The sequence below is a fragment of the Cebus imitator genome, unplaced genomic scaffold (genome assembly GCF_001604975.1).
Source record: "Cebus imitator isolate Cc_AM_T3 unplaced genomic scaffold, Cebus_imitator-1.0 Scaffold254, whole genome shotgun sequence".
Taxonomy (NCBI): domain Eukaryota; kingdom Metazoa; phylum Chordata; class Mammalia; order Primates; family Cebidae; genus Cebus; species Cebus imitator.
In genome coordinates, this window is record NW_016107569.1 from 1070024 (window position 1) to 1082788 (window position 12765).

At 43.5% G+C, this 12765-nt stretch overlaps 1 protein-coding gene across 2 annotated transcripts in view; it reads right to left on the reverse strand.

Moving 5' to 3' along the window:
- Positions 1-12765, reverse strand: part of ABL1 (ABL proto-oncogene 1, non-receptor tyrosine kinase) — a 161061-nt gene that overhangs the window by 45261 nt on the left and 103035 nt on the right. The window contains exon 1 of one of the 2 annotated variants that reach the window (XM_017499072.1): positions 5494-5924. The exons of the other annotated variant lie outside the window; for it this stretch is intronic. Within the exon in view, the coding sequence (XP_017354561.1) occupies positions 5494-5572 (79 nt within the window). The 5' untranslated portion in view covers positions 5573-5924. Of the gene's footprint in view, positions 1-5493; positions 5925-12765 lie in introns of those variants that run through there. 2 annotated transcript variants of the gene reach the window in all.

Consider the following 12765-nt stretch of genomic DNA (forward strand, 5'->3'; position numbering starts at 1 on the left):
TTTTTAGTAGAGACAGGGTTTCACCAAGTTGGCCATGCTGATCTCAAACTCTTGACCTCAGGTGATCCAACCGCCTCGGCCTCCCCAAAGTGCTGGGATTACAGGTGTGAGCCACATGCCCAGCCTGAAAACAAATTTCTAGAGCAAGCTTGTCCGACCCATGGCCCATGGGCTGCATGTGGCCCAGGATGGCTTTGAATGTGGCCTAACACAAATTTGCAAACTTTCTTAAAAATATCAAACATCATGAGATTTTTGTGGGATTTTGTCTGCTTGTTTCCTTAGCTCATCAGCTATGGTTAGCGTATTTTACACGGCCCAAGACAATTCTTCCAACGTGGCCCAGGGAAGCTAAGATTAGACACCCCTGTTGTAGACAGTAACAATTCTACTCATCTGGGGACAAAGTTACACTATCAAAACTAAGCAATTATAATCAGCAAGCTATTCTTCCTAACAACTTTGAAACTGTAACTTCATTATGCAAGAAAACAAGACTGACCATAAGCTGATAATTGTTAAAGGCACATAATAAGTACATGGGAGTTCACTATGCTATCTACTTTTGAGACAGTTTTAGGCTGGGTACAGTGGCTCATGCCTGTCATCCCAGCACTTTAGGAGGCTGAGGTGGGAGGACTGCTTGAGCCCAGGAGTTTGAGACCAGCCTGGGCAACACAGTGGGACCCATCTCTATTTTTTGAAATTAAAAAAGAGAGATAGTTTTAAAAGTTGACATTAAAAAAAGAACAAACAAACCTATGAATTTATTTCATAAATTGTTCTTCTGTGTGTTTAATTAAGCTCCACCATTATGGAGGAGAAGTTAAAGTCTTCCAATGTCCCATTTGATCTTTAGCTCTCATATATTTAAAAAAGCTGTCCACTGATTTTTTTTTTTCTGCTTTTATTTCAGATCAGTGATTATACTGGCACAATTACAATGACTTTATTTTACAAGGTGATAAGTAGTACCAGATTTTCAGATTTCACGTTTGAGGCTATGGAAATATTGTCTCTGGACAGGAGAAATAAAATGCCAATCATGAGCCAATGGGAAATTTCTCTTGCACAATTAAAATATTGACTATGGGAATAACAGAGGGTTAGAGGAAGAGAAGATATTTTTCAGCCAAAAATCAAGGAAAGGAAGTATCAATTACACGCATCAAAACAAACTTCGAAACAAACTGCTTCATTCACAAGAAAAACTATGGGTGGGATGAGCTCAATTCTATCATCACTTCAATCATAAGAGAAACTGGTAAAGCCACCATTTTAGGCTGCTAAATGTTTAAAATAACAACAGCTTATTATTCTGCTAGGCTTCTGTTCTGTGCCAGGCTCTCTGCTAAACAATTTATACAAAGTCTCTCAGCAACTCAGTGAGGTAGGGATTACTACGGGCCTTATTTTAGAAGTGGGAACACCAAGGTACAGTGAGCCTCAGTGAATGCGCACGACCAGCCAAGAGCACAGCTGGCATCTGGGTCCAGGCGGGCTGGCTCGGGAGCTGCCTGCCTGCACAAGAGAATGGAACCCTAGGAACATGTGGTGGCCATAAACCTGCCTAGACTTAAGACCATCTCAGAGTAATCTTGTATCAACAGAATACAAACATACATTTAACTCTATCAGTTTCAGAGTTTTCCTTCAATCATCTTATAGGCCCTAAAAACAATCCTCTAAGGTGGGCTGAATAGAGGATGGTCTCTCTGTCTTAGAGGTAAAAACACAGAAGCTCACACAGGTCAGAGGAGAACCGGGATCTTTTGCCTCCAAATTCAAAAGTACTGCCATGTAAAAGTACTAGATTAAACTGGGGCCCTTCCTCTTCTCTAGAAACCTCAGAGCGCTGGTGTGAAAATTAAGTGACGCTGTACATGATGTGCTCAGCGCCAGGGCCTGTGACATCTTAAATGGTCAACAATGTTAATGTCACCCAAAATGAAATGGCCAGACTGGCCTTTTATTAGGTAACAGAAAGAGGCTCCCTTTCTTCGTTGCTGAACAAGGGAAGTATCTGATGACCTCAGGAGAGAGCAGAAAGCAAGCATAAGCTTCTCCAAAGCTCAAGTTCAACAAGTGAATCTGTATGGTTGGCACCACATGAAGCATCCGCTGGAAAGTTTGCTGCTGAAAAGAAGTATTTAAATGTGGGCTCTTAAAATAAATTTCGAAAGTTCAGGCTGAGTGCAGTGGCTCATGCTTGTAATCCCAGTACTTTGGGGAGGCCAAGGTGGGAGGATCACTTGAGGCCAGTAGTTCAACACCAGCCTGGACAAACATGTAAAAATAGTGAGACCCTGTCTCTACAAAAAAAGTTTTTTTCATTAGCCAGGCAGAATATCCTTGCAGCCCCAGCTACTTGGGAAGCTGAAGTGGGAAGATTCCTTGAGCCCAGGAGTTCAAAGCTGCAGTGAGCCATGGCTGTGCCACGCAGTCCAGCCTGGGTGACAAAACAACGTTGCATCTCCAACAACAGCAACAACAACAACAAAAACAAAATTAAGTTCAAGAAGAGTTCAGTTCACAGAATTAGTTTTTGATTCTACAGTACACAACTGTCACGTTCATGTATAATATTCATGTGCAATGGATGTAAATACAAACACATGAACAAATAACAATAAAATGAAAAGAAAATCCTGATTTCAAAAGGCTAGTGTTCATGTTTTTTCTTTGACGTCTCCGCAGGAAAGAAATAATCAGAAAATTCAGTGTTCAAAGTAGACCAAAGGTTGCAAAGCTAAATGTGGTCCTGGTGAATAGATACTGCTATACACATACATATTCACAAAAAGCTGGGGAGCAAAATTCACATGTTATAAATGCTTATATGTGCACACAGTATTCTAGAAGGACACACATAAAACTCCAGGCTGATTGCCTCTAGATGGGGAAACTGAATGAGAGAGAGAATTACTTTTCACTAAATACTTAGGATTTCTTGCATATAGGTATTTTCACATACATTTGAAAAAATTTAATCCTACTGCTGAAGCTAATCATTTTGCCAGGATCAGGTTTCTAGAAGAGAAAAAGAGACTACCCTTATATTTCAGGGATTAATTGGAGGAGTTTCTGAAGATATCATTTTAAATGCCACAGTGAATTCCAAAAGAGACAAACTGTCACAATCAGTAGAACATCAGGTAGCTAAAAGTGGGCTCTCCTGAGCCAGATAGCCTGAGTTCAAATCCCCGTACCCCACTCACTGGCTCTGTGACCCTAGACAAGTTACCTAACCTTTTGGTGACTCAGTTTCCTCATCTATAAAATGGAAATAGTCGTAGGACTGTCATGAAAGTTAAGTATATTTGCTCATCTAGAGTAATGAAACAGTATTTGGCACACAGTAAGCATTTAATAATTGTTAGCCATCTTCATGTTTAGCGATGTTGCTCTGACAGCTAGGCTGAGTAGCAGGTAGCATGCACCATCAAACCACATTTATGGTAGAAGCTTCTTTGATAGAACAATGAAAAACCTGATCTCATTCAATTTTCTCCCAGACATGGGATGCCTGGGACCCTGAGTGGGGGTAAATAAACACTGATTGACTGATTTTGGCTGTCAGTAAAAGTGGAAAGCCTGGATTACTTATCCAGGTGTTGGGAACTATTTTTCCCAAGAGACAAACAGCACTTCCAGTGCTTCAAGAGACAATCACTGAAGCTTGTTAAATTCTATCAACTGCAAAATGATAATTCCATTTACTTTCTCTAATTAAACGTAACAATGAAAAGAAGAAAACTAAGAAAGAATTCCTAGAGTGACATCTTCCTAGATGAAGCCTTAACCCAAGGCAGTCTGCTGCACTAGAAATTTTTTTTTTTAATTTTTTTTTTGAGGCTTGAGAGTCAACATTGTAATTCATTTCAAGACATGCTGGAATAAGATGTTTTAGACTTTTTCCCAAAACAATAATTAAACCAGCCAGGTCCATACTAAATCTCCAGTTTACTCCCAGGAAAACAAAACAATGCTGTGGCAAAGCCGTGACCTAAACTTCGCTCCAGCTCTGCAGTTACAAAAGTCCATTCATCCCTGCCTTAGGCACCCATCTGCAAAGTGGAGATGATGATGCCTAACACTAACTCGTTACAGATGTAAATGAGAATGTGCTCAGAATTTTGAGCAACTTGGAAAAAATAAGCAATGTATTAACTGAAGATGATTTGGACTGCTCAGACGTCAACTTTTAGGGACAAATAAACCATCTCCACCCTCCTTAGGCTCTGTGAGCCCACTCCGCCTAGAGGAGCCTTCACTGGGGCAATCAGCCCCCTGGAATCCCAGAGAGAGAGAGAAGACAAAACCTGTGGCAAGAAGGGCAAACATGTTTCACCTACATGACTAGTGTTACGGTTTGACCTACATATGTGACTCCAAGCAGGCCTTCAAGGTAGAGTCAGAAGGACAGGAAAGGAAAGAAAAATAGGCTAGAAAATTAGTGAGGCCTCTATTTCCTCTGTTTTTTTAAAAAGAAAAACATGGCATTCTAGCAGAAATCCTACTTGATCTAAAGTGAGCTTCACATTTCTACTCTTACATTGTCTTAAATGAAAACAAGAGAAGTACCACCACATCTCTGAAGCACAGATAGCCTTTCTGCTGAAGGCAACGGTCGGGGAGCACCAGTCTCAAATCAGATCAATTTCATACCCACCTAGAAGCTACGAAAGTGAAGACCCATAATCCTCAACTTACTTTCTTTCCATTTAGAAAACGAAAGACAACAACAGGAAAGAAAAATAAAATAAAATAGATGTAATTAGAGAAGGAGAGTAGGTAGAAAGAACGGAAAAGTCGGAAAAGTGAAGCCCTCTTGGCCTGAGCTTCACTGAAGGAACCGAACATGACACCTTAGTACTCTGGGGGACTCCACCGAAATGCCTTCTTAAATTGGCTGTGATCTCTCTCCCTTCCGCTGAAAAGACAGCGAATTCCTGAAACCTCTTCGTGGTCTGCAGATAAGATGGGGGTGGGGGAGATGGAAAGATCACTTGAAATTCTGTATCCATAAATGGTAGAGTGGTGTTCCCTGTGTACGCGATGCTTAATGGAAATGGCATGTTTTAACAAACACCGGTCGATCGTTTTGACACACAGTCCCAATTAACGGTGGATTCCACAACGTGGGATCCCAGGGACGTTAAGGCCTGTCGAGTTCGCTTTCTCAAACTTTTTCGGCGGAGCCCTCAGTGTGGTGCCCCGGGACGCCGCCGTCACCATCCAGCGTGGCTCTCCCGGGGCTGGCGCCGGGGCTGGGGGCCACATCCGCCGGCGGCGCCTAGGGACCATCGCGAGAAAGACAGAAATAAAAGAAAAAGAGAAGGAGAAGAAGAGAAGAGAGAAGGCGGGAGGGGGAGAAGGGGAGACCCGGGGAGGGCGCGGGCGGGAGCACGCGGGCGGCGAGGCCTAGGAAGGGCCCAGCGGCGGCGGGAGGGCGTGCGGCTACTCAACCCAACCCGCGCTGCCCCGGCTTACCTTCCAGGTAACAGCTGGAGGACGAGGACAGCCCCTTCTTGGATTTGCAGCCCACCAGCTTCAGGCAGATCTCCAACATTTTCCCGCGCCGGCGACGTCGGGGGCCGGCGCCCCTCTCCCAGCCCGGTCCGCGGGCCCGGCTCAGGCCAGGCTTGGCCCGCGCGCCCCTCCCCGGGCGCCCCCGGCCCCGCCAGGCCGCCCTCACCGCCGCCCTGCGCGCCCACGCTCGCCCATGGCCGCGGCCGCGTCTCCGCCTCCGCCTCGCCCGGACGCGCCTGTTAACAAAGGGCCCGGAGAGGGCGCCCGCCAGGCCCACCCCCGCCCCGCCGCCGCCTGCGCCTTAACCCCTTCCTGGCCGCGCGCGCCCGCACCGAGGAGCCCTCGGTGTCCCCGAGGCCAAGCCCGGCCCAAAGCCGCCGCCGCTTTCCTGAGCCAAGCTCGCAGGGCGAAGGCCGCGCGCGGCCCGCCGAGGTCTTTCTTCACCTGGAAGCGCAGCCCCAGCCCTGTGGGCAGGGAGAGGGCGCAGGCCTGCTCTCCTTCACTTTAGAAGCAGCGCGCGACTCTACCGCGGCCTGGGGCGTCCCCAACCTGCACTGCTTCTAGCGAGTTTCCCTGTGCGCCGGTGTCAGGCAAACCCTCTGTCCGGAGAACGCTAGTGAAAATGCAGATTCCTCTGCAGTTACCAATACTAACTGGTCTCATTTCTACTCAGTGCGCGTGCTGTGACTAAGGCTGAGGCAGTAGGTGTCTGGGGAGAAACAGAACTGGCACCCACAGGACAACCACACGGACGCGCGACACCCGGTCAGGCCGCACACCCAGACCAGGATGTGAGGTCAGGCTGCGAACTGGCAGGTGTGAGTTCAGAGTGAGGGGACTTAGTCCCCCCAGTGAGAATTTTCAGAGGCAGGGTCTGAGCCTCTTCCCCGATTCATTTACTTCAACAGAGAATTTTTCCCCTTCCTTTGGCCACGGGGGGAGGGTGGGGGGACCACTGTTTAAAATCCATTTCATTCAAATCTTTTTAACTCTTGTTTGGACTGACCACATACAATGTTACAAAGTAGCAACAATCACAATCGTGTTACTGGCACAGACCCAGAAATCTAGGTCAGAAGGAAACAATAAGGAACCCAATGGCACCAAATAATTCAATAAAAATCAGGTAAGAGGAAAAGGAATTTATTTCATAAATGGTGTTAGGTCACAAAGTCCACATCTTCTAGCCATGAAGAGTAAGAGCTGACATGAGCTCTTCCTATGTGCCATGTTACCTTCATTATTGTACTACATCTGCACAATGACTGGACTGAGAAAACAGATTACTGCAATTCTTCAGGTTAAAACAAAACAAAACAAATCAAAAAAACCCACAGATGCTCGGAGATGTCAAGCACCTTGCCCACAGCTGGAAACGGGGAGATGGGCTCAGCCCAGGTCTGCCCGGCTCCAGGGATCAGGCTCCTGACCAGCGGATGACGCTGCCCTTCACACCAAGGATAAATTCCAAGCAGATTAAAGAATTGGATATCTTTGGTCAAATAACTAGCATTGTCATTATATGTTTCAGAGAAAGCCTTGGTTATGAGACCCTGGCTACTTTCTAGCCTATCCTATAATGACAAAAACCTGGGTATCTTCAATACGTCAGGAATGGCTAAGTAACAAGATCTTCACTTAAGTCTGCCAAAAACAGCACATAAAAACTCCAAATTGGACTGGATGTGACTAGTGTATATCACAGGGGTTCTCGGCCCGGATGTCGTTAACTTTTCACATGTCCTGCCAAATTCTGATCAACATAAAACATGTATTTTTACTGGGATTGAATGGACCTACTGCTAGAGTCATGGTACCAGAGCAGGCCTCATGAGCACCCAAGAGGGCACCAGCAGGGAAGTTTGCAAATCCCATCATCTGGAGATGCAGGACTACAGGGCCACCAAGGGATGGGTGCAGTGACTCTGGATGCTTTCTAGGTTCTGGGAGGCACTGTCCTTCTGCTAGACAGCTTGCATGTGGTGAATGCTGATGTGTTTAGTGTTGCCTTGACTCTTTCAACCTCTACATGTAATGCCAAAAATCACACTCAAAAGGGTGCCACCAATACAAACAAGCGAAAAAATACAGTATCTGTCTGTTTTGTGGACCTTTTGGAAAGCTCAAGGGCCTTGGATCAGAATAAAGTCTGTGATTATACAGCATTTCAGATTAAAGGCTATATACAAATTGGCAGCTTAATGCCAAGAATTACACATTATTAGGCATTTTGGAAATTCTAACCATATCCTTGAATACCATCTGTTAATACAGGCCCAGATATTTGTTTGCCTTGTGCTGTACTTTATATTGGTATATAAGTTTATTTTAAAAGCTAATTATTATTACTAATATTCTGCTCTTGAGTCTAAAATGATCTTATCCTCTTAAATCCTCTTAAAATGAGTAATACTTATAAACTATACCCAAATCTTTTTAACTTTAGTTATAAAACCATACATCCACAGATCTAACAAAACACTGAATTAGTGGCAATGAATACTGAAAAAGCTGCCAAACTTGGCCAGGCATGGTGGCTCATGCCTGTAATCCCAGCACTTTGGGAATGTGAGGTGGGTGGATCACCTGAGGTCATGCATTGGAGACCAGCCTGGCCAACATGGTGAAACCCCATCTCTACTAAAAATACAAAAATTAGCTAGGAGTGGTAGCATGCACCTGTAATCCCAGCTACTTGGGAGGTTGAGGCACAAGAATCACTTGAACCTGGGAGGCTGAGGTTGCAGTGAGCTGAGATCATGCCACTGCACTCCAGCCTGGGTGGCAGAGTAGTGAGACTTTGTCTCAAAAAACAAACAAACAAAAACCCTGCCAAACCCTACACTACCATGTCAAACCTGGACAATTCTTTCCAGATCCAGCTTTTGACGCTTTTGAAACTCACTTGCAAGGCAGGAAGAGCATTCTGTTACAAGCAAATGAAGGAGAGCATCAATCTTTTTTTTTTTTTTTTTGAGCTTCAATCTTCTTAACAGAAGAACAGCCCAAGAAGGATTCCTTCTAATCAGCCCAAGACCTAAAAGCCATTAGCTAAAAAGATTTTTTAAAAAGAAAGTAAAGGAAAAGTAAAGAAATTAAAGACTGTGAACTAACTTGTTTGCTATGTTGCATTAGTTTGGGAAGCAATGCACTTTTAATGTGCATGTAATCTGTGCCACACACTCAAACCTCACAGCAATCTAATTATTTTGTATAGTTTAATTCCATTTCACAGGTGAGAAACTGATTGGAGGGAGAGGGGGAAATATCCTGTCCAAGTTCGCACCGCCAGGAGGTAGTAAGGTAGGAAGGCCTTGAACTTTCTAAAAAGGCAGAAAATTTCCAATTTAAATGAAAGGTGGATAATATGAGTAAGACCAGAAGATGAAATAAATTTCATTAACTGTTAGGAAAACATGTCTTAGGAGAAAATAATTGAGGGAATTAGAGCTATTTAAGAATATTTTTAAATATATTAAGAATATTAAGAAGGAAAGGATAAAATCTCCAATTATATTAACGCATGGGATCTGAGCAGTGTTTCTAAAAGTATAATCCATGGACAATCTATTTTGAATAACGTGGGATTTGCTTAAAATCCAGAGCCTTGGTCTCTATTCTAGAATCAGAAAGAATATGTGCAATGGGCTGGATCTGAAGCTCCCAGATAATCTGTATGCATATGTAAAATAGAAATCCATTGTTCTGGAGCCGGGTGCAGTGGCTTATGTCTGTAATCAACGCACTTTGTGGGGCCGAGGTGGGCGGATCACCAGAGGTCAGGAGTTCAAGACCAGCCTGGCCAATACGGGGAAATCCCGTCTCTATTAAAAACACAAAAATGGCCGGGAGCGGTGGCTCAAGCCTGTAATCCCAGCACTTTGGGAGGCCAAGGCGGGTGGATCACGAGGTCAAGAGATCGAGACCATCCTGGTCAACATGGTGAAACCCCGTCTCTACTACAATTACAAAACATTAGCTGGGCATGGTGGCGCGTGCCTGTAGTCCCAGCTACTCAGGAGGCTGAGGCAGGAGAACTGCCTGAACCCAGGAGGCGGAGGTTGCGGTGAGCCGAGATCGTGCCATTGCACTCCAGCCTGGGTAACAAGAGCGAAACTCTGTCTCAAAAAAAAAAAAAAAAAAAAAAAAAAAAAACCCACAAAAATTAGCCAGGCATGGTGGTGCACACCTGTAATCCCAGCTACTTGGGAGGCTGAGGCAGGAGAATCGCCTGAACCCAGAGGTGGAGGGTGCAGTGAGCCAAGATCGCGCCACTGCACTCCAGCCTGGGCAACAGAGCAAGACTCCTTTCCAAAAAAAAAAGAAGGAGAAGAAAAAGAAAAAAGAAAAATTCACTGTTTTGGAAGAGGAAAGAGTTGCTTCTTGTTTTCACTGGGAATAGAACAAACAGGAATGGATATTTCTAAAATTTGAAAACAAATTTCTGAATTTAAGATATGCGCAACTCTAGAACAAGTTACCAAAAGAAGGCTCTTCTTGGATGATTAGAGGAGAGAGGCTGATTTTTTTTTTTTTTTAATTAAGAAAAAGTTGGGCAGTACCCACCACAGAAGTGGGTCAAGGGAAGAAGGCAGGATTCAGGGTGTGGACGCTCCACCTCCCAGCAGCAAGACTGGGTGTGAGTGCAGGTGGAACAGAGACAGATGAACCTGACACGAGGCCTGGCTTGGGACCCCAGGAGCAGATGACCCCGGGTCTGGCTGACCCCTTCAGTGTTTCTAGCCCAGCCAGTAGCTTTAGGGGGAAGAGCAAAGATCTTGAGGTGTGTACATACTATTTCACATGCAGATACCACAAAGCCCACTTCCCTGATCCAGCAAACATTGTCCAGTGAGCCTGCCAGGTCCACTAGCTCTGTGGGTTCAGTGTCTGTCCAACTAAAGGATAAGATAGCTTAAAAGGTCATTTCCATCATATCAATTTTTGCCACTGTATGGAGACACATATGTCCCTTTAAGTCTCACAATTTTTCAGTCAGGTAGGACTACCGGCTGGTCACGAATTACGTGTCACAAAGGCTAGTGCTGAGTCTCAGATCTACCACTCACTGTGGTGCCATGAGCAAGGACTTCACCTCTCAGAGCCTCAATTCTCTCATCTGAAAAAATGGGAGGTGGTCACAAGAGCAGTTATCTCACAGGGTTATGATGGCGATCGGTAGTAATGCACGGAGACTGCCCAAAGCACAGAAGGTGCTCAATAAACAGCAGCTATTGTTATTTCCAAAAGAAGACTATTCCTGCATCAGGTCTGTGTTCCTGCCTACATCTTTCTGGGACTCAGTCAAGGGCTCAAATTAGCAAACATGCTATGTGAAAATGATTCCAGAAAGCACAGTCTGGAGGTTTTCCAAGGGACAAGGAACTCTATTTTATGAAGAAAGAAACACTAGCCGTGAGGTAGGATCAGCAACTAAGGTTCAAATGTCACAGGAGAGCCCTACCTTTAATCCTAAAATAAAGGTTTGCAACCACAGCTTCAGCAAAACACAAACTCCACACCCCCAAATCTTGAATGAGGGCCTAATTCAGACCCCAGATTTCGTGCACAGGCTGCACATATGACTATCCTTCAAATGACACTGATTTTTCTGTTAGTTCTCTTGGTATTTCCAGGCCATAATTCTCAGCTGGGGACCAAATCTGAACTGCCTTGGAGTAAATCCGCTTTCTAGAAAATCTCATTACAGTAAGACTTCCCTATATTTTTATAATTAACAAGTCTAAACCTAACAGTTAAACATTATTCTCTAGAAGGAGAAAACTAACAGTATTAGTATGTTCATTCTTTAAAATTAATTTTTCTTTTTAATCAAAGTAATATACATAACATGGTTAAAACGCAAACAGTACTTAAAGTCTTGTAAAAAGGCTAAAAATAGTCTTGTAAAAATCTGGTAATAAAAAACTGCAATCCCATTCCCTTGTCTGTTTCCCCAGAGACAGCCTCCTTCAGATTTTTAGCTAATAACATCATCTTGCTGTTTCTGAATTCATTAGCTTTATCCATTATCTATTAACTTATGACAGCGGTATTATACTATCACATCCATAACCCCCCAAAATAATAAAATCACAATTTGAAGCATAAATCAATAGTCAGTGTTTACATTACTAGGATGATATAAATATTGTTCGCTGCTTAGCCAATAATATACTATGAATGTTTCCTTTATTATACAACTTTGTTTATCCTAAAGATATTGTCTTCTTTTCATTTAATTAATCTCTTTATTTATTTCTTTATTTATTTTTTGAGATGGAGTCTCACTCTGTCACCCAGGCTGGAGTGCAGTGGGATGATCTTGGCTTACTGCAACCTCGGCCTCCTGGGTTCAAGCGATTCCCCTGCCTTAGCCTCCTGAGCAGCTGGGACTACAGGTGTGCGCCACCAAGCCCATCTAATTTTTTTATATTTTTCATAGAGACAGGGTTTCACCATATATATCGGCCAGGCTGGTCTTGAACTCCTGACTTCGTGATCCACCCACCTTGGCCTCCCAAAGTGCTGGGATTAGAGGTGTGAGCCACTGCTCCTGGCCGATACTCTTCTATATACCTACTACTAATTTCCCTTAAATACTTCAAAGATCTTTCAAACACCTAGTGATATTTTTTTCCAATCACTAAAACATTTCAAATATTCTCAGTTCTATTTATTGACTGACTTCTTCGTTTTACTGGAATTCATCATCCAGTAGCTTCACAGAGGTGAGGTGGGAGGGTGCGTGTCTAAAAAAAATACCTTTCTTCTACCCTGACAGTTTGTCTGAGTATAGAATTCTAGGTTGAAAATTTTCCCAAATGAATTTTGAAGGCATTTATCTACTACTATCTAGTTTCCAGTAAGTATTGTTTAGAGATGCAATCCCATTCTGGTTCCTGACCTCTTAAAATGACTTGGTTTTTTCTCTTTGGAAGCTTTTAGGATCTTCTGACATTCTTGGTGTTCTGAACTTTCACAATGATACGAGTCTCTTTCGTATATCATTCTGGGCACTTATAAATTCATATTTATGTTATTCAGCTTTGGAAAATACTCACTTCACTAAACTCTGAATTTTTTCCTTACATTTAACTTCTCTTCTCCTCCATTTGTTTCTTTATTATTATCATTATTTTTTTTCAGTTCTCTTTCTGGAATTCCTATAAAAAGGACATTAAAGCCCTGGAATTGAGTTTCTAATTTTCTTTTCTTTTTTTTTTTTTTTGA